This window comes from Labeo rohita, chromosome 2 (assembly GCF_022985175.1).
Source record: "Labeo rohita strain BAU-BD-2019 chromosome 2, IGBB_LRoh.1.0, whole genome shotgun sequence".
Classification (NCBI taxonomy): Eukaryota; Metazoa; Chordata; class Actinopteri; order Cypriniformes; family Cyprinidae; genus Labeo; species Labeo rohita.
Window position 1 is genome coordinate 10,006,027 of NC_066870.1, and position 22,627 is coordinate 10,028,653.

The 22,627-nt window shown below is 38.0% G+C and overlaps 2 protein-coding genes across 2 annotated transcripts; one reads left to right on the top strand and one right to left on the bottom strand.

The window, feature by feature from the left end:
- The first annotated feature begins 863 nt into the window (after window positions 1-863).
- Window positions 864-9,146, top strand: mb21d2 (Mab-21 domain containing 2). Its single transcript, XM_051122528.1, has 3 exons — window positions 864-927; window positions 1,073-1,466; window positions 5,911-9,146. The coding sequence occupies exons 2-3, from the start codon at window positions 1,214-1,216 to the stop codon at window positions 7,179-7,181; spliced, it is 1,524 nt and encodes a 507-aa protein (XP_050978485.1). The 5' UTR covers window positions 864-927; window positions 1,073-1,213; the 3' UTR covers window positions 7,182-9,146.
- A 1,036-nt stretch (window positions 9,147-10,182) lies between these two features.
- LOC127175342 (uncharacterized) lies at window positions 10,183-22,378 on the bottom strand. The gene is made up of 8 exons (XM_051126366.1): window positions 22,323-22,378; window positions 21,655-21,686; window positions 20,918-21,010; window positions 18,731-18,942; window positions 17,644-18,629; window positions 17,474-17,543; window positions 16,273-16,441; window positions 10,183-10,639 (listed from the first exon to the last, which is right to left on the bottom strand). The coding sequence occupies exons 5-8, from the start codon at window positions 17,851-17,853 to the stop codon at window positions 10,480-10,482; spliced, it is 609 nt and encodes a 202-aa protein (XP_050982323.1). The 5' UTR covers window positions 17,854-18,629; window positions 18,731-18,942; window positions 20,918-21,010; window positions 21,655-21,686; window positions 22,323-22,378; the 3' UTR covers window positions 10,183-10,479.
- Window positions 22,379-22,627: the final 249 nt, after the last annotated feature.

The window sequence follows — 22,627 nt, forward strand, 5'->3', positions numbered from 1 at the left end:
GAGATAAGGAAACAAGCTTTGCATTACCGGCCGTGCTATGAGCTGCACGTGAATCGATGGCTGTTGCTTCAGTCGAGTGATTCTGATGATATGGTGCTCTCAGTGTTGCCAACTTCTTTCAATGGAAAGTAGCTAAAGTCAGCAAATGTTGCTAGATGATGTCATACACTAATTATATTATAAGTATATTCATGACGTCATTGTGTCATATTGCCTTTTGCATTTGTTTGCCTCTCTGTGCTCACATACTGTATTATAATGCAGCCAAATTCTCAATAAAACTGTTTTCATTTATATATTTTACTGTTTCTGTTGTCAGGGGTGAATATGAAATAGTAACTGAAACACTACCCTTTAAGACTACATACCCAGCTCTCCCTTGTAAGATGTTAATCTGCACAAAAATCCTGATTTATATTTGAGCCGTTGCCTGATTAAATTAAATATACATAAGATAAAGACAATGGCTGTGCTATGATTTCAGCTATATTTGCATGAAAAATTAGAGAAGCAACAGAATATCTATTTTAACTGAAAGCGCAGCTCCTCTTAGCCGCTCACTGAACAGAGCAGATGCAGAGAAAAAGGTATGTGCGTCAGGAAAGCAAGGCCTCACGCTTGTGTGGCAGTATCAACGAGTCTCAGAAACTAAATAAGGTTTGTCACTAGACACTATTTTGGGAAGAAGTTGATAAAGGGGTCTGAAAAATCGCTAAATCTAGCAACAAAGTCGCGAAGTTGGCAATACGCTCTGAATCAGCTTATATAGCCATATGGCTCCTCCCATTCTGACAGGCTAGAGCGCCATTGGTTTGTGCGCCTACACAAACGTTATCAAATCAGACTTTGATGTCAGAGTAAAACAAGAGTCCCTATATGCATCAGCGACGCAACACTCGTTACCTTATCTCAGGGAACTGAGATTATGTTAGTAACTTGAGCGATATATATATATATACATATATATATATATATTATATAAATTATTTGCATTTATTACCACTGTTAGAGAAATAGCAAACCCCAAATATAAAATGTTTCTTACAACCTATTTATTATGTTTATTTTGCAGTGGGCTGTTAGTAAGTAAGTAAGTATGGACTAGACTGAATGACATCACGGCTCCATTCAAAGATCAGACCACCCGATGTATTAAAAAAGGAGGGGAAACCAAGAGAAACGTCGCATCCCTGACGGTCCTTCTGGTGTGAAGATGGCGGTCCCAACTCAAAGCAGCCGGACTGGATCCGTTAGCAGTCTGGGAAACAGTCCAACCGCAGCGCTGGGCGGCTTAAACAATAACCACAAGCTGTGGTGCTGTCATGAGCTTGATTTCAGGTCCGGAGTGAAGATCGAGGAGCTCAACCGACTCATCCATGAATTCAGTAAACAAGACCAACGAGAGTATGACGACCAGAGGGCACTGGAAATACACACCGCCAAGGATTTCATCTTCTCCATGCTCGGTAATAGGATCGTCTATTTAGACCTTTTACGATATATTTTTTTTTAAATAATCAATATTATTATTATTTAGTCTATTCATCATTAATATGGTAGAATCTGTTTAGGATTACCGCCAGTCAGAAATAGTCAGATATCTGCACTAATACTGTATTTTTTCACCCGTAATTCAGTGGTTTTAGATATAGAATATAAAATATATACTTATTTATATACTAGTTTAGGTATACTTTATATACTAATCCAGATTTTAAAATAATTATTGCATGATTTATGTGAGTAGTTACAATCACTGCTCTGTAGTGCTTTGTGCTTTAGCCAGCATCTCAGCATTTTACATTATCCAAATACTGAATTCATTTTGGTCTGCTCTTAAGCTGGTTTACTGTATGTCTGACCTCATGTGGAATAATATTTCTGTGGTAGTGGGATGAATGCACGCCCCTAATCTACTGTTTGACAGGATTGGAATGATTACGTCCACATGTTGAAACCCCCAAAATGAAATGAAAAAGTGAGGATTAAATGAAAAAGTAAAGATTATAAAGAACAAATGCTTACATTTACAAAATAATCTGTACAGAGCAGACACTGGTGCATAAACTATTAATAAGGTAGTCCTGCAGGCATACTGGGGTTAAATAAAAATAAATATATACATTCATTAATTAATTAAAAAGTGAATGACTTGAGATCAGTTAGTATTTAAACATGGTGAACATTTATCACTAATAATTAGAAAAATTCAGCTGTCTACTACAGATGGCTGTAATATAAATAACTTCTTGTAATATCAATAACTTGTAATATCAATAACTAGTTTCTAGACCTTAATTCCTTACTTAATATTGAACCCCTCTTTTGATTTACTGTATATATGTCATTTAGGCATTAACTGACTTTAATTGAACTATTTGACTAAAAATATTTGTCTGACACCTGGTGGTATAAAACAGATTTATCATTGGGAATATTTTCAGCAGCACTGGGTTTTTATTTCCAAACTAGGCAGAAGTGAGTGTAAGGGAGCATTCAGGCAGTTGTGGGAACCTCATATCCATTGAGGCAGAAGTAATGTGCAGCTCTCCCCTTCTTTTTGTTCTCACACTTTTAATTACTGGCTTTCACCAAATGCTTAGTTCAGATAGCAGGAGGTTGTCTGGCCTGCAATGTCTGTGTATGCAAATGAGACTGATGGAACAAAAGTGACACAATGTCTTTGAAAGTTGTAATCTCTGTGAAAGATAGATTTAAAGAATAACAGGGGTGGATGGGTGTGGGAACAGTATATGTAGAAAAGAATATTTAACTTAAAAAAAACTAATCCTGATCTTTTTATATGAGATTTTTTATGCTATTTTTTCCTCCAAGTTGTTTATTAAAAGTAGTATTATTTGAATAGGTTTGAATCATTTGAAAATTTTATATATGGAAAACTAAGAAATATAAAGCATGATTTTTTCTTTAAATCATTATTGTTCAAAAATAGGCAATAGTAGATAATGTCATACAGTTTTATGTCTGTATAAGAAATGTGAGGATTACAGTAGTCAACATTTGAAGTGGATCAAAACTTTCACCAAAGCTGTCCTAAAACAAAAAAACAATAACTGTTCTTGTTTTAGGACAACTTTGATGAACTTTTTTTGATCCACTTCAGATGTTGACTGTATACTGCATACTTCTAGCATCTTCTACTTCTAGACATTTCTTGCTTTTTACATATAAAACATTGCTCAAGAACTGCTATATGATCAAGTGAGCTATGTGAAAACTGCGGAAAAAAAAGTGCAGTCCTATTTTTTGTAAGGGAAGCTGGCATAATAATCATTTTTTAAGAGAAATGAAAAATATACAGTAAGTGGCCAAAGAAGGTAAAAAACTTTACCATAGTGAGTGATTCCAAGGGCACTGAGTCAAACTGCCCCGTTCAGGGAAGAGCTATAAATATTTGAGTGCATCCCATTCTTCAAAGGGGACAGATAAGAGCTCAGCTTGGTGTGGGTATGGATGCTGAAGAACAATTACACATGCATGAGAACATTAAACTGCCGGCTGCATTTATACTCAGTTTATGTGCCTGCCTCTGTGCTCTAAAAGCCAGTATAGACACACAATAGAATGTAAACAACTGTAAAGAACGTCACATTCCTCCGTTATTGATCTGCCGCTTTTTTCTAGTGCTGGCATCAGCTTTCAGGTCCTCTTATTGACCCACTGGAAATAGATGCCAAAGGAGAGTGCTCTGCTGTCTGCAGTGAAGTGGAAGAGCTTTGGTCACGTGACAGGAAGTGAACAGTAGCACAGTTGTGGGGTTTAGACTTCACTCGATTGATACAAATTTAGATAATGCAATTTCATTCAGTTTGAAAAATAAAATGTGCAAACAATAAACAATGTGCAAAATATGCAAACAATAAATTGTTAATTTACAAAAAAAAAAAAAAAAGCATTTCATACACACACTCTTTAAAGATAAGTTTGAGATTATGAGTGTAGTCATATGAGATTAATGTTAAAGGAGAAGTCCACTTCCAGAACAAAAAATTACAGATGGTGTACTCACCCACTTGTCATCCAAGATGTTCATGTCTTTTTTTTCTTCGGCCGTAAAGAAATTATGTTTTTTTGAGTTATACATTTTAGGATTTTTCTCCATATAATGGACTGGTATGGTGCTCCAATTTTGAACTTCCAAAATGCAGTTTAAATGCGGCTTCAAACGATCCCAAATGCGGCTGTAAACGATCCCAGCCGAGGAAGAAGGGTCTTATCTAGTTATTTTCATTTTAAAAAAAATACAATTTAAATACTTTTTAATCTCAAACGCTCGTCTTGTCTTGCTCTCCTTGAACTCTGTGTATTCTGCCTCAAGACAGTTAAAAAATAATTTCAAAATTATCCTACATCACTGCAGAAGTACTGACCCAATCTTTGCAAAGTGAACATGCAAAGAAGATCAAACACCCTCAACAAAAAAGGTGAAACAGTGATATAGGGCTATTTGAAGTTAAGGGAGAACATGAAATGGAAATTTTTCGACTCAGCCTGCAGTACAGGACTAGAACATACAAGAGACAACAGCATAAGACAAGATCAATGGCAGTAAACAATGCTAGGCAAAAACTAGAAAAACTACTAATACTACAGTAAAAAGCTAAACTTCAGCAAGGATACACAGGAGCTGTAGACTGAACACAACTAGAATTAGAAGGCAGAACTACAAGTAGCTACTCGACAATATACCACAGTCTATTAGCAACAATGAAGACCACAGTAACACACCATATTGCTAGACAAACTGGCAAGACAACAGGGAAAGGAAGCACATATAAAGGGAGCAGAGAACATGAGGAATAGGTGAGCACACTCAGGCAAGACTTAACAAGGACTAAACAAGGGGGCAGGGATACAGGACAAGAGGAGCACATGACCAACAGCAACAAAGACAGAGCCATGTGCTCAGTAACTCTACACAAACAAAGACACATTAAACAAATACATGACAGACAGAGCTGTCAGAGGAGAACAGTTCATGACACCTGCATTAAATAAAGGTAAATCATTTTCACTGTGATGTTTTCCTCTGGTTACTAAACAGGACAACAAAAGTCAGCAGTCAAAAACAAAACTACTTAAACAATGCAGCATCAATTATTTCTACCCCATGCCAGGAAGAAGATAAATAGAACTAAATCACAAAACATTTTCTTTAATATTTCAAATTTTTTTCAATATATGTTTAATTGACCTGGAAAATCAAAATGTATATTGCACAAAAAGTATTGTAATACATTTAGATTTATTAATTTAGCTGATGCTTTTATCCATAGAGACAAGAAACAAAATAATATCAATAGAAAAAAAAATAATTGAGGTGTCTGTTTTCAATAAAAGAAATATTTTACTTTTTGTACACCAATCCGCTGTAAGAATCTTTGTTTTAGTGTACATTTATATATTGTCTGACTACGAGAACCAGAGTCCTTTGCACAGTCTGACTTGTATTGCAGCCTGGAATTAAACCACATCATGTTGGTTTGTCCGGCCAGAGGAAAGGTGGCCTACCGACTGAAGCCTTTTTTTTTCCATTCTGTCACCGATGGAGTTGGTTCCTGGCCACTGTTGCCTTTGGCTTGCATAGTTGGCGACACTTGTTTGGCAATATTGTCAACTTGATTTCACAGACACTATTTGAAGAAAACTGAACTGAGCTGGATGATAACATCACTGAATCAATGATGAAACTGATTTTAACTGAAAAATTTACTCTTTTATATTGTCCTCTTTTAGAGCTGCTTCTCAGCAGAATTTAATTTTGTTTCCACTAATGACACACTATTTTCCTTTTTAACACTGTTAAGCTGCTTTAACATAATCTGTATTGTACAAAGTGCTATATACATAAAGGTGACTTAACTTGATTTTGTGTTGTCTCTGTTTCAGGCATGGTGCAAAAGCTGGACCAAAAGTTGCCTGTTGCAAATGAGTACCTGTTGTTGTCTGGTGGTGTGCGAGAAGGTGTGATGGACATGGATCTCAGTGAGCTTGGCATCTACAACCGTGGCTCCGACTATGACATGGCATTCACCCTATTGGTTCCTGCGCTAAAGTTGCATGACCGGAACCAACCAGTCACACTGGACATGCGCCACTCAGCACTTGGTCACTCTTGGCTCAGCTTGCGACTTTTTGACGAGGGCACCATTAACCGTTGGCGGGACTGCTGCACGCTTACTGATCATCTTAACGGCACCACCAACTACTTCTTCTCACCCACTCTGGTAGCCGACTGGTTCCAAGAAGCTGTTGGATTAGTACTGGCAGAGTTACAGCGCAAGCCACAAAGAGGCACCCCAAGGGTGGAGCGGGTTGAGCGTCACAACACCCTGTTGTCTATGGTTTTAGGTGTGGGTAGCAGCCGCATGCTTTATGACATTGTTCCTGTGGTGTCTTTTAAAGGCTGGCCGGCAGTTGCTCAGAGCTGGTTGATGGAGAACCACTTTTGGGATGGCAAAATCACGGAGGAGGAGGTTATCAGCGGCTTCTATCTATTGCCTGCCTGTTCAGCCTCTGGTTGCCGAGAGAATGAGTGGCGGCTCTCATTCGCCCGCAGCGAGGTTCAGTTGAAAAAGTGTATCTCACCAGGTCTCATGCAAGCTTACCAGGCATGTAAGGCAATTGTTATTAAGCTACTAGCCCAACCTACATCTGTCAGTCCATATTATTTACGTAGCATTATGTTGTGGGCCTGTGACCGATTACCTGCAAGCTATTTGTCACAGGAAGACTATGCTGCGCATTTTATGCTAGGTCTCATAGATGACTTGCAGCACTGCCTTGTCAACAAGACCTGCCCTAACTACTTCATCCCACAGTGTAACATGTTGGAGCACCTGTGCGACGAGACTGCCATGTTCCACGCTCGGAAGCTAGCGGTGGTACGCTCGGATCCAGGCGAGCACCTACGCTCCATTATTGACCAGGCCAAGGCGGCTAACAGACTGACGCAGGAAATGCAGCGTCGTGGGAGTTCCTCAGGACTGCTCTCTCCGCTTACGGATTCCTCCTCGGCTGATCACCAGCAGCCAGATGACCGGCTGGCCAAGAAGTTACAGCAGTTAGTGACTGAGAATCCAGGGAAGTCTATCTCTGTGTTTATCAACCCTGATGACGTCACACGACCTCACTTCCGTATTGATGACAAGTTCTTCTGAAAAGTATGGTCTATTTTTCACTTCTCGTCTGCTATTAATGGTTGAACCTGATGGGAACCTGATTCATGACACTCTCCAAAAACTGGAGCTGTGTCCCTGTGCCTGGCTGTATACATCAGACTGCAGAGGAACTTCAGGAGAAAATGATCTGCAACAGCTCTACAAGACCTGCCTTAACTGAGAGGAAAATCCCAACGTGCAGAGAAGCATAGTGAGTTTTATATCATGGTGACTCTGAAAAGAAAAACCAGGGCAAGTGGGCAATGATTTACATAGTAAACGAAAATATAGTATATCATCAGCTTGGAATTATAAAGTTCTAAAGTTTTTGTCAAAATTGAGTTATTCACATAATTATTGCGGACAGCTTCATTATCATGACAACTTATTTACATTATGTGATGTGTGTTTTTTTTTTTAAAGTTGTGTATATTTTGAGACTTTTTATTTAGAAAACAAAAAGATTCTATCTGCAAAGTATATTGAATGCAAAAATTAAAAAAAGCTCAATGTCTCAAAACTGCTTAGAATGCAGATAGAACCTTATCATTCCAAGGTTACGAAATGTTCTCTAGGTAGTATGTTATTCTGAACAGAAGTCTGATGTAATGAATCAGAGATTCAGACATTGCTTTTCTTGTGTTTTGGATCTGTGCTGACTGAGACTACACAATTCCATCACCTCTTTGTGTCTGTGTTATACCCATATAATGCTTTTTTTAAAAACCTGGCCAATTAACTTATGTTGTTTATTTAGGGAAAACAACAGAAGATTCTAACAGAGATAACAGAGGAAGCCAAACCTTTTCTATCTATGAGGGATTAAAATCATATTCCTGAAGTGCAATTAAAAAACATGTACATTTATGTTCAGTTAGAGTGTGACATTCTTGTTTTGACAAAAATGTTATTACAAGAATGCAGAATTGTTTAAAGGGTGTGGGGGTGCTTGATTTGTAGCCCTAAAATTTTTGCTGCTATTGGAGATTAATGAACTATTGGATGTTGTTTAGATTTTTTTGTTTTGTTTTGTTTTGTTTTGGAAAAGCATGAAAGTGAATAGCAGCTATCCAATATAAGCCCACCTATCACTAATGTTAAGGATGTCTCTAACAGTAAACACAGAGGACATCAGTCATGTAGTTTGTACTGTACCTCAAAAAAAAAAAAAAAAAAAATAGAAAAAAAAATCTTGCTGCCAGAAAAATAAAGAATTGTACATTGTTTTGAAAGTTGTGTTGGTTTGGAACTTTGCTTAGTTTGCTAAAAATCAGCCCTTTAGATTTGTGCTATCAGATCTTTAACATTTTAATTTCAGAAGTAAGAAACATTTCCTTTGAATTATTAGAAAAATAATGCACAACTGTTACTTCTCGGTTTGCATTATTTTTCTAATAATTCAGTGGCTCGAAGTCAATTAGCCTGCTTGTGATACGGTAACCACCTCAAGACTTTGTTTTTAGATGATGTATTTCAAAAACATTTGTTAGGTTTTGGTCTTTAAAACTCTCTTGCATGTAGGACTAATTTCTTTTTCATCTGAAACCTTCAATGCTAATTCCAAAATGACATTTTATACTAGTAACAAAGGCCTGGGCAACTGATAATGCAGGTATTAATAGAGCCTAATTCAATTATTAGAGAGAGAGATTAATTGTAGCTGTGTAAAGCGTGTAAAACTACCCAAGTCTGTGCAACTCTGTTTGGCATCAGCATCTCTATTAATAGAAAAAAATGTAAGTTTAACTGTTTCAAGAACAAAGACTACCACCTAGCTAGAGTGTTGCTACTGAGAAATGTCATGTAGCTTTAGCTGCAAAACTGTTTTACTGGTAAATTTGTGCGGCAGCACTGACAACAAATTTCTGTGTGCTTGTATGTGTCTGTGTTGTAAGTGTGTGCATTTATATGGGAAAGAGTGGGAGAACTAAAGCACGCTTTCCATCAATAATAAAACGTAACTTTGTGGGATAAACATTTGTCATTTTCGTCCTGTTGGTTTTAGGTTCTTTGCTGTTGTAGGCTGCAAAGACCTTTAAAATAACTGAAATAATTTGTCAAAGTGAACTGTTCTGAACTGAAACTGTCTGAAACTACATTATAGCTGGGCATTTGCCAAAAAAAAAAATCACACACCTTAGCATGTTTGTCAACCAATGAAACTCAAGCATTCAATAGCCCCGTGTATAAATACTATAAAAACAATCACACAGGTGATGTTATAGAGACTATTGAACTGGTAGGTTTTTGGTGAGGTACTGGATGAGTAAATCCCCCTGTGCCGGTCAGAGCACCAATAATGAGGAGACAGGTAATCAAGTTTAGACTGTGTATTGGCAGAGAAAGGTACTTAGACTACTATTGTAAATCAGAAATATTCCGTGGCATCAGTTTACTGTCCGGCATCCGGGGAGGCAGTTTCTCCTCTCCTCAAAATTGGATGAGAAAATAATCAATATTACAAAAATAAAACAACGCAAATATACCTAAATATGACATTAAAAGCCTAAAAGTAACTTGTTTTTATAAAGTACACTGTAAAACTTTTCCCTGTAAATTTACAGTATAATACTGGCAGCTGGGTTACCAGCCACATTCTGTTTTTTTACAGAACCACAACTGTAAACTACATTTACAGTATTGTACTGTAGTTGCCAGATACAGTATCATGCTGTAATTTAATTTTTGTTTACAGTATGTACTGTAAAACTTTTCCCTGTAAATTTACAGTACAACACTGGCAGCTGGGTTGCCAGCCACATTCTGTTTTTTTACAGAACCACAACTGTAAACTACATTTCAATTTTTAATTACTGTATTAAACTGTTGTGCTACTTAATTTTACAATATTACAATGTGTTATATATTGCATTAAATTGTATTTCTACACAGAATATAATTTTCCTTAAAACAAGAAAATGTAACTTTTTTTCCTTATCAGTAGTCTCAAATGGAAATAAAAAACAAAGGTCTTAGAACTTAACATGTTTATTTCTCAAAAGCAAAGGCCAGAAAATGTTGGTTGAAATGTCAGCTGTACGAAATAAATTCACTGAACAGTTAACAGAACATTAACAAGTACTGTCCACAAATTAACTTTTCAGTAGTCTCCACAAATTAACTTCTAATTAATCGAAAGGTTTTAAATTATTTTAAAATTGTGCAAAAAATAAAATGTCAGCAGGAAAAAAACGCATTATATAAAGAAATGCCAGCTGTACTTTTGTATTGCAATTAACTGTTAACAGCATTATACCTTACTTCCTTTTAGTTCAATTACAGTGGATAGTGGAAGTGTCTAAAAATTCCATTCAAAGTCTGTAAGTTTTCTCAGAAGAGAGGAAACCTGTGGGTGCACAGTAGTGTTCTTTTTTTGCACAATTTGGCCAGTCTTCTTTGACGTAACTTTCCCTTTCTTGGCTTTAGATCCACGCTCTGGGTTGATGTCGAGAAAGCGTCTACAAGGTAAAAAACAAACAAAAATTAGTATAATGTTTATGCCTATTTTTATATCTCTCTCTTAACGAGAAATGTAGTTCAAGAATTGGTTTGGATATAGTTTGGATATAGTTACTAAAATTAAATTTTATGCTAGTCATTGCACTTTACTGACAAAACGTGGATCAAACAAAAGTTTCCATTTTGTCTTTGTTAACCATGTTCTGCTTTAAATATAAATCGCATACTTCTGTGTACTCCCAGTTGCTGAACAAAGGCCGAATAACATGAATGCAAGTTATGCATAAATTTTTTATTTTACAGTTATTTTGACAAATAAATAATAGTAGTAATAGTGCAATTTAACTGTATTATTAGGTGTAAACAATTGTTAACTGGGGAAGATCAACATTCCATATATATATAAAAAAACTTTTTGTTCAAAATCCAATCTGAAATTTTAAAATGGTTTTGGTGTAATTTTTTATATTTAATGTCCTGAAAAACAAATATAAATTTTTAAATGTTCTAAAGGACATTACTAAATAATAAAATATATAAACAAAACAATAACAATTTACATCATTTTCACAGGTTTACACCCTCCTCACTTTAAATGAATAGTGTTGCCTTTGTTACGAATAAAATTAAACCTCTACTCAAAGAGAAATAAATTAACCGTAACAAGTAAACAGGGATCCTCTTTAAAAGATCCCTGGGGTCCCCGCTCTCACTCCCCAAAGCTTCACGACCACAAAACACAGTTAGAATGCAAAAGAAGAAATTTATTAAATTAGAATGGACAAAAACAGCATAAACTTCGGGAGGGGAAACGCCAAAAGAAAATACAATAAACAAAACTAACTACCGATCGCAAAACTAACCTAGAAAAGAGATTATAAATAAAAAGACAAAATCTTCCCTCCCTACTAACAAAAACAGGAAAAAAACGAACATAACAAACAGGCACCCACCTCCCGGCCGTAGTCCACTTAACAAGGATCAGGAAGTAAGGTGACAAACGTAACAGCTACCAAACACAACTCAATTGTACTTAATTCACAGAATAACAACAAATGTCTTGCTTAGCGATCCTTTCGCAATCACTCAACATAATCGAAAGAACACATCAAAGACGAAAAGGGGAAACCAGGAGAGCGGGGGAGCCGAAGAATCCTCCATCGCAGCGGCTTAAATACTGCGGCCATCACACCGGTCGCCAAACGTATCCGTCCTCATGAGCCACTCCACCTGAAAACAATTAGAGGTAGAACAGGAAAACACTATACACAAGCTACACCGTAACCAAGCAACAACCTACAACCTCTCGTAACACCTCCACACCAAAAACATACAAACAAGAAGTTTGTATCTAATCACAACTTAAGCTTCAGCATCATGGACCCTGGACAGGGCATCTGCAACCACATTCCGAGAGCCTTTCTTATGCCGGATATCCAAAGTAAACTCTTGAATTATTAGCGACCAACGCATTAAACGAGTATTCAAGTTACGCATCCGGGCCAAAAAAACAAGAGGATTATGATCTGTATACACGACAATTGGAAAGGAACTTCCACCTAGATACACCTCGAAATGTTGCAACGCTAAAAGTAAGGCAAGGGCCTCCTTTTCAATTGTACTATATCTGCGCTGACACGGTGTAAACTTCTTTGAAAAATAACAAACTGGGTGTTCAATTCCCAACTCACTTTCTTGAATGAGAATGGCACCAGCCCCAGTAGCAGAAGCATCCACTTCCAACTTGAAGGGACGTCCAAAATCCGGTGCTAAAAGGATAGGGGCATTACACAATAAATCCTTAGCTGCTTGGAAAGCTTGCTCACAAGCTGAAGACCACACAACAACCCTAACTGTGCTGAGAAGATCGGTTAGTGGTGACAACGCAAAGTTACGACAGAATCCTCTATAGTATCCTGTCATACCTAAAAATCTACGTAGTTCCCTTTTATTTTTCGGTACCGGAAATTCCAAAATAGCTTCAATCTTTGCGTCAACTGGACATACATGACCCTGACCTACCTTCTTCCCCAAGTGCACCACTGTGGCCTTGGCGAACTCGCATTTAGCCAAATTTAAAGTCAGAGAAGCATTAACAAGACGTGCAAACACCTCACGTAAAGAACACACATGTTCTTCCCAGCTAGAAGAATATATTACAATATCGTCCAAATAGGCCTCACATTTCTCAACTCCACTTAGTACAATACGCATTAATCTCTGGAATGTTGATGGCGCATTACGCATTCCAAAGGCCATAACGGAGTACTGCATAAAATCGTCAGGGGTTACAAAAGCGGAAATCTCTGAGGCCCGAGGTATAAGGGGTACTTGTCAGTACCCCTTTAGAAGATCTAATTTCGTTACAAACTTTGCAGGACCAACACGGTCAATGCAGTCTTCCATACGAGGGAGTGGAAAGGAATCAGGTTTAGTTACTGCATTGACTTTACGATAGTCAGTGCAAAAACGAACCGATGAATCAGCCTTAGGAACTAGTAAACACGGTGAGCTCCACGCACTCTGACTGGAACTTGCAAAATTATTTCGATGCAAATAATCGACCTCTGCTTTCATCAACTCACGTTTCCTGGGATTAAGCCGGTAGGGATGCTGTTTTATAGGGTTTGCATAACCTACATCGATATCATGTTGCAGTACCGTAGTCTGTGATGGAATGTCACAAAAGAGCGAAGGAGAATTTTCAATCAACTCAACAATATCTCTCTTCTGAGTCGGAGTTAAATGATTTAAGTGAAGGTCTAAATCATTCAGTATTAGGGAGTTCAATAACCGCCCAGTAGGCACAGAAAACTCCTGTTCAACAACATCATCTGCTGTAGACAATGATGCAACAACAGCACTCGGCTTAACAGTAAGCGCAGTTTGGTGCCGAATCCTCCTTCACATAAGGCTTTAACATGTTAACATGAACCATTCGAGACTTCCTCCGGCGATCAGGTGTACAAATCAAATAATTTGTATCAGACAACTTCTTGGTCACAGTGTAAGGACCTGAAAATTTTTGTTGCAATGCAGAACCTGGCATAGCCAGTAACACCAAAACTGAATCACCCGGCTGAAACGAATGAGCGACACTTTTACGGTCATAATACTCCTTCATCTCAGCCTGTGAATCAGCTAAATGTTTTCTCGCTCTTTTACATACCTTGCGAAGACGTTCACGAATGGAAGAAACATAATCGGCCACCGGTACAAGCGACATGTTATCAGCAACCAATTGTTCGCTTAATAACTTTAAAGGGCCACGAACCACATGTCCAAAGACAAGCTCTGCTGGACTGTAACCTAAAGATTCTTGAACGGTTTCTCTTATCGCAAACAGAAGCAAAGGAAGATCATCAGCCCAGTCTTTACCAGATTCCACACAGTGAGCACGCATCATTGATTTGAGAGTCTGATGGAATCTCTCTAGCGCCCCCTGTGATTGGGGATGGTATGCACTTGACACAGCATGACTCACAGAAATTCCATTCAACACTTGCTCAAATAATTTAGATTTAAAATTTGTTCCTTGATCTGTCTGAATCACACGAGGTAGACCGAACGTTGAACAAAATTTAATCAACTCTTTCACGATGGTTTTTGCTTTAAGATTACGTAACGGTATTGCCTCAGGGAAACGTGTTGCTGCACACATCAGCGTCAAAATATACTGGTAACCCGCTTTCGACTTTGGCAATGGGCCAACACAGTCTAAAATGAGTCGCTCAAATGGCTCTCCCATCACTGGAATAGGCTGCAAATGAGCCGGCCGAATGATTTGATTAGGTTTACCAGCAAGTTGACAAGTGTGACACGAACGACAATGCTTTGCCACAGCAGATCTTAAACCAGGCCAATAAAAGTACTTGGCAACTCGCATGAATGTTTTAGTACTACCTAAATGACCAGATAATGGATGATTATGAGCAAGTTTAAGAACTGCTGCTCGATAACCAAAAGGTAACACAATCTGATACTCTGGACTTAAATCAGCTTCTTTAGCCTTCTGAGACAGCCACTTACGCATCAATACGCCTCTGTCCCAAAAGTATTGTACGCCACAAGCATTATCTCCTTCCACGGTACCTTCCGCAGCCTCAAGACAGTGCGTCAAGGAAGAATCCAACCGTTGGGCTCTACCAAGTTGGTCTCGCCCCATTGTCAATGAAGGTTCTTGATCAGCATTTCCACTAGCCGTTTCAGGCTGTACAGACAATGTCAACTCAATGGGAGAATCTGTAGAAGCAAGAAAGGTATCAGATAAATCAATGACATCCTCATTTTTGCGTGCTTGAGCACGAGTGACTGCACATGCTGAAAATGTCAAAGGGAATTGACTGTCAAGCTTCGGATCACAAACAGGAGTCTCCGCCACAATTGGGTGAGAAAATACCTTGCCACCGGCCAGGTCATTTCCCAAAATTAAACTCACACGAACGTACTTCTCGTAAACTTCTCGAACGTACTCCCACTTTCACAGGACCTGAAACTAAATCAGATGTCAGAAACACAGTATGAAGACGAACTCTTACGCAGCTCAAGTCAATCCCACGAACCAAAACATCAGTTCCGGTATTAGTCTCCTTTGAAAAAGATAGCTCATTTCCAAGGATAAATGATTGTGCCGAACCTGTGTCTCTCAAGATGGAAATAGATTTCACTGTAGAATCAGGAGAAATTGAGACACCACCTTTGAAAACAAAAGGAGTAAAGTCAGAGACATCTGAACAACATTGGTTCTCAATAAGATCCACTGGTTCACAAACAACATTGCCCACACTCTTCGGTTTTAATACAGTGTTTTTTTTCTTCCAAGCTTTACAGTCAGCAATTAGATGACCAGGATCTAAACAATAAAAACAAACCCTTTTGTTGTCAGAACTCTTATTCTGCTCCTTACATTGCTCTACAAAGCGTGCCATTGGTTTAATTGAACGAGAAATTGAGTAAGGTTTTTCAGTATTCAAAAACACTGATGTACCACAATTCGGACCAGCAGCAGAAGAAAAAGTAGTCTTATGAGTAAGCATATATTCATCTGCTAACACTGCAGCCGGTGAAAGTGAATTCACCTTTTGTTCATTAAGGTAAACGACTAAACTTTCCAGTAAGCAGTTCTTGAAGTCCTCTAACAAAATCAGCTCTTGTAACTGATCAAACGTAAGCATAAGCATCACTGAATGTTTCTATCTGTTGTAATAGTTGTGTATTTCTCTTGATTGTCTTTAATGTATAAAGATGAACCGTAACATCATACTGTTAATACTGGACATAATTCAAACTTCAAGAAATGCTGAAAAAGATTCTGGATTATTTTTCTCAAAACCAGTGGACAGATAAATGACTCAGGACAAACAAGAAACCCTTAAACAACTATGACAAAACATTCATTGTTATCATACAGTATTAAGAATCAGGGGTGTTTAAACTTTTGCACTGGGTTGTTTTTAGAAATCCATTTTTTTTGTGTGAACTTTAACATTTCTGTTTAACAATAACTTCCTCTGCGCAAGACCACATTAAAATAAACAATTTTTCCCAAATTATCCACCTATTTACAGATGCAAGAGGGGTGTAAATTTTTGAGCAGCACTGTATATAAATGGCAAATGCGTAAGCGTCTAACCTCTGAATAAACTCAAGGGAGCATGCTGCCTCTTTCTGATACTGGAGGTTAAAATTGTAAAATGAGGCAAACAGCGCTGCAAGACCAGAGACAATGTTGGGCTGCTCTCCTTCACACACAACCTGACCTTCCACGCTCAACATCAACCGCTGGTTGCTTAGAGACTGACCTGAAAATGAAAAAAGGATTAATAAAACATGTGAACTAAAAAAACCTACTGTTTCTTTTTCTGTTATGTTATTTAGATGTTTATAAATAGTTCAACATAACTGTTAAAAGAACTACAGTATAGCTTTCTGCAGCATTCATTACTTAATTTTCTTTTAACCAGACAAACACTTAAGGTTAATTTTTCACAAAGAAATACCATAATGTACATTTGTAGCAGTGAACTTTTCACCATATAAAGGAACAGCTTCTTTGCTAAAATGGATGTAATGCTAAAGCAAGATAAAGGCAAGGTAGGCAATCCTGTCCAGAAACATTTTTGTCATGCTGGTTTGAAGTCTCTTAACATCCTGATAACAATCAATAAGTAAAGTGAAACATCGGTATTGTTATAATATATATATATATATATTGTGTGTGAAAGATATAGGATCAAAAAACATTGGACCGAGGGCAATGATTCGTCATGTGTATTATACATTATCAATCGTGCTCATGTGTGATGTGCATGTAGCAGAACAACAGAGTGTGGACAGAGTGCAGGTACCTCTGTTCCTCCAAGTGGCAGTTCCAAAGGAGCAACAAAAAGAAAGACAGCTCTTGAAACTGCCACAAAAAAAAAGTAGATCAAAAACGGTCATACTAGGCTAAACGTGTGTTGCATTTACACGCTGGAGAAAAGACAGGCAGGTACACTGTTTGCTCCGATTATGATGGGTTGTGTAATAACATATGTTACTTATGTAGTTTGTGTTCACTTTATGCGTTAGCTCACCATTAGCGTAACCCAGCGTGTGATCGGGAACTGTTCATGTTTTCAAAATTACGAGCGCACCCATGTGTTTTGGAGGCGTGACTTTCATTAGAGGGAGGGATCGTATAATTGCTTTGGTAGCAGGCAAATGTTAGCCTTTTCCAAATGATCTACTCTGCCTTTAAGACAGCTTACCTTCAAAATCATTTCCACTAACTTAAAAAAAACATGATGTAATTTTGTTTCCTGCCTTAAAGTATCGCTTTAAGGTTTACTTACCAAGAATTATAAGGCGTGGACATTCTGGCAAAGGTAACGCTTGCTGGACATCCGAAGGTGTTGCAAATTCCTGAAAAAAAGTAAAAGAAAACAGTACAACCATCATCAACAGAACTAAACAATAAAACATGCTGCAAATCAATGTGAAATTTTGAATAATCTCTACTTACATCTGTCAGAAGGATAAGACCATCTAATTTCTCTTTGAAGTGTGCAAGAAGTAGTTGTAGGACCATAGCAGCAAGATCATTTTGATCACTGGAGAGTGTGTTCCGAACATCCTCGTTAGTTGGTTTTTCTTTGAAAAACTGGACAATTTTTGGTCCACCCTCCTGAATAGACGATTCCAAAAGTCTGAGCACTTTTTTGTCAGTAAGCATCTCAAAATGGCCATATATATGTCTCTGTGCAAAGAGATATGGCTATTTGGTTCTTATATCTGCAATGGTATGGGATGGGATTTCATTAATCATCTTACGCTGGAGGCAATAGGTCTCTTCCATGAGTTTGCAAATGTCCCCTCTCTGTGCTCCAGAGATTCCCTCATGACGATGTATCTCCTCCATCCTTTGACGCTTAACTTCAATACTTTCGTAACTTTCACCAGGTGGAAGAATAGGCTGCCAGCTTGTACAGCCATAAGAATCAGTGGAACTTCGTTTTTTAGTATTTCCAATTTCATTCCTTTGTGTCATATGATGACTGAGTGTACTTTTTCGATTAAGATGCTCTATTCGTACTTTCAGTTGTGACAGAAGAGATGCATATCCACCCACAATCTGCCTGTCACCTACCATGTCAGCAAACACTTTTGGATACCTTCTGACTATTTGCTGAGTAACAGTTAGACACTGTGATCTGGTTGGGTTTTCCTCATGTTTCTTCATTTCATCAGCAAGGATCCTAATCATTTGTCGTCGGTCAGCTGGGGAAGGTCTCCGGTCATTCTCAATAGCACTCTGTATACCTGCAGGCATTAAGTTCCAGGGAACTTTGAAATTTTCAGCCCATGAATGTGAAACACCAGTTGATCCTGGATTGCTTGCTGATGTGCTTGAGGAGCATGATGGACGTGCATCAGGAGTACTGCTGGCTTCACAGGGAACCAATGGGAGAACATCAACTGGTTGCAAAACCACAGTTTGGTTTTGTTTTTCTGTAAATTATGTACAACAAAAAATCTGTCAGAAAAAGTACTGTAATGCAATGTAACATTTTAAATGATCACTTTTTTAAAATAAACAATCTTATCTCTACCTTGATTTTGCCAGGCACTAAGAAGTTTCCTGCATTGGATAGGTCTGATGAACTCCAAAATGTCATCTTCCTTCACATAAATCAAATCATCTAAACCCTCCACTCCCTGATTCGTGAGCTTCTCAACCAGTTGACTGATAACATCTGGAGACAGGCTTGGCAACACTGACAGTACTGCATCTTTCAATGCTTCTTTCAATCCAGACATTATTCTAGAATTGGGAAAGAATGGTGGAGAACAATAACTGACAAGCCACACAGAGAGTATTTAGGAAGTGGATAATAGTCCAGTAAGCTGTCTTGGTTTATGCACAAATAACCCTTATCTTGAGATGTCAAGCAATGAACTCCCTGGTCTACAAGGCAAAAAGATTGACATTTTTGTGTGACAAAATACACACTGGAATTGTTATGAACAAGAATTAACTGAATTCTCCCGAACACAATTCCCTCATCATTGTTCTGCAAAATAACATGCAGGTTCTTTTTGTAAAGTGTGCCCTTCACTGTCACTTCATTTGATGCCAGTGTATTCCCTGGTTCAAAGTGAAAGCATGCAACAGATCCTTGAATGTCATCGTTGTAGTCACTTGCATGAAATTCTGTCCCTTTCTCTGCCACAACATTTTCAGAGAAAATGCTTCCTGAATTTAGGTAAGCCTGCAGAAGCTGATGTCTTTCTGCCAATGTAGCACTCAGGTTTTTGAAATTGTGCAATTTTATGGCACACTGTTTAAAGTGTGCTTACTCTCAAAACGCAGCGTCCACAAGCGAATGAGTGGACCAAAACGTTCAATGAGTTCAGGGTAATGGGACATGTAGTGGTGTTTCAGTTTAAGTGGATGACTTGGAAAAGACATCTTTTTAGTCTCAATATACTCTTCAATTAGAACTGCTAAATAAGCAATCTGACCGACTGTAATTACAGGAGCACAGATGAGCTCTGCTATTTGTCTAAGTTGAAGTATTAACTGCCACACCTCATTTTCAGTTGGATTGGCAATTTTTTCCCCTACCAAAAGAGGTAAAAGCCTGAGCAGGCACCAATTTTGCACTGCATGTCCACTTAATTTCCCAGTACCATGAGCAACGTTAGCTGGTTTATCATGTGCATCATTCCCCAGATACTTAAACTGGCTAATGCGGCGATTCAGTTCAGTGTAAGTGAACTGCATCTCTTGATTTACAAGGTGATCCACATACAAAGCAAGGTAAAATTACACAACACCTTCAAAAAGGTCGTGTCCTAGACAGGGAGGTAATCCTGGCTGGCATACGTGAAAGTACTTTAGGTCATTAAATGGAGAATTGCATTTGACACCAACAGCAATATCAGCTGCACCTGAGTCCAAATCCCTAAGATTCTGCTCATATGACATTACAGTTCTCGTTAATGCCTTTGTCAGGGGTGCTGAAAGAAATGTTTGGCGGTCGATTTCACAAAATCTGCAAAAGTGGTTACTTCTACTGAAATTTTCCACAAAGCCACCGATGTAATGGGATCCAAGGTTATCTCCTGCTATTGCGCATAGTGTACCTTTGTGAACCTTTCCATCAGCTAACAGAACCCCATTTTCCTCGAGGTCTTTAAGATCTTGTACCAGAGTGGCAAAAACCAAATCCTGGCCAAAAAACTTAAAATCTTGTTCCTTACACAGAAGAACTAGCTGCATGTGGTCAATTCCTGACTGGCAGTAAGGCAACAGGTTTCCAAGTGTCATGTAAACAGCAAGAATTTTGTGCTTTTTCTTGCCAGATCCAAGTGGGTTTGCCACTTCAAAAGCGTCTTCATACAAGATTAAAGCCAACGAATCTGTATCATCTTTTAACAGCACATTGTCATCAACATTACTGCCATCCCATACATCACTGAGGACATCATTTGTTTTTAATTGTAGATCTTGAATTTTTATGTTGTTCTATAACTGATTTACAGCAGAACAGAGCTTCTAAGCTTTGCTTAATGGGAATGTACTGAGCAAAGCTTTCCTTGCCAGATTCGTTTTTACCAAGGCAGATGGGGACAGGTTCAACATACTTGAAATTGGCTTTGAAAGACTTTCTCCTCTTATCAGTGTGTAGTGCATGGGTATTACACATCCGAAAAAGATCATCAGTTTTCATAATGTCTACAACATTCTTTACATCAGTTTCAGAAATGCCAAGTGTAGTTAATTTTTCACTTACCCTGTGTAGCAAATGAGACTGGCTAATATCATGGATGTCCTGCAGCCCCTCAATTACTGACTGAATTACAGATGATGGGAGAATGTGCTTTGCCTGCAATTTGAGATAAAACAGAGCCATATTCTTCAAAAACAGTGATTCATTTGCATTATCTGGCAATAGTGCAATATCCACCTGCTCTTCACTATCACCACAATCCATAAACAAATCAGACAGTGCATTTGAGTCTTCAGCCACATTGCATTCCTCACCATGTGGTCTCTGCACTGAAAAATTCAAATGTAGTATATTATGGCGAAACCTATCTGCTGAGGAGTTGCAGTGATACCTGGATATATGTGAGGTCAGTGTTGATGCAAAAGAAAAGCTTTTATTACACTTAAATGGGCAAGGCACTCTAGTGCCTTCTCTGATATGAGACTTCAGGTGTAAAATTAAGTTTCTTAAATCACTACATCTTTCCTGACAGACACCAATGTCACAGACTAAAGTGTAAGCATTACCTAATTGCTCAGCAGACGTCTTTGTGTCCCTCTTTTTGTGATCCCTGAATATATGAGCCTTAAAAGCAGCAAACTTTTTGAATCTTCTGGGGCAATCTGGAATACCACATTTAAAATAAGCATTAGGAACATGACTATGCATTTTCATGTGCTGACAGTATGATAAGACGGATTCAAATCCACTATCACAGAACTGACACCACATCATTTTTATGAACAAGTTGATTAACTTACCTTGGCGCTCAATCGATCTTCATCAGATTACTCTGAAATATAAAATGAATCGAAAATCAAATCCAGGTCGTGCAAATGACATGATGAATGTTTACGTTTTAAAAGGCATACCAAAGTTAATTGGCGAATAACGTTAGTTGTGAACAGACTGAACTGTTTACCCGAGGTACCTACTTGTGCAGTCTAATTCACAACGCGCTGACAGACAGGAACATATAACGTTAGCACGTCACATTTCAGGCATTATCATTTCGATTTCACATGTTCTATCATCGAAAACTGACACCATGTAATTTTGTGAACTATAACTGTAAGGCTCGGTCGATCTTTATCAGATAAAGTAACTGCTGAAATATAAATGAACAGACAATCAAATCCAGGTCGTCCGAATGGCAGAATAAAAGATAAATCAAAGTTAATTTGTGAGTAAGTTAGTTAAGAACAGACTGAACTATTCACTCGGGTTTAACCTAACATTACGTGTGACGTTGCAGGCTAAGTTAACGTTACGTTAAATCACAACGCTTATTTCGGGCATTAAAATTTTGATGTAACGTTCGATGTTCAATCGTCGAAAACGGCAGGATTAACACGCCGATCCAAAAAATCTTCCACTCGTGCAAACAGTTAAGAAATGCAATCGAATAAAACAGTCGACGGTGTCTTACCGTGTCAATGCTCAGGAAAACAATTATCCATCTGCTACCAACTTCATTTCTCTTCGTCACAGACAAAATGTTTTATCTTCGTCTTTTTGCTGCATTATCCTGTCTTTTTTTTTTTTTTTTTTTTTTTTTTTTTTTTTTTTGCTGCGTCCGTAGTGTAAATGGCAAACTGTAAAACTTTAAAACTATAAAATTTAAAACTAACTTAAAAGACCAGCATGTCTTCACACAGTATGCAACGTGCCTATTTGTTCGTGCTTTAGTGGCACTGGCTCTGCTCACATTTTAAAGAAATTTAGCACGAAGGA

Coding starts and splice junctions, on each gene's coding strand:
- mb21d2 (XM_051122528.1), top strand. CDS start 1,214: ATGGCGGTCCCAACTCAAAGCAGCCGGACTGGATCCGTTAGCAGTCTG. Junction 1,467..5,910: donor TTTCATCTTCTCCATGCTCG/GTAATAGGATCG, acceptor TCTCTGTTTCAG/GCATGGTGCAAAAGCTGGAC.
- LOC127175342 (XM_051126366.1), bottom strand. CDS start 17,853: ATGCTTACTGACAAAAAAGTGCTCAGACTTTTGGAATCGTCTATTCAG. Junction 17,544..17,643: donor GTCTTATCCTTCTGACAGAT/GTAAGTAGAGAT, acceptor ACTTTTTTTCAG/GAATTTGCAACACCTTCGGA. Junction 16,442..17,473: donor TCCACGCCTTATAATTCTTG/GTAAGTAAACCT, acceptor TTTCATTTTCAG/GTCAGTCTCTAAGCAACCAG.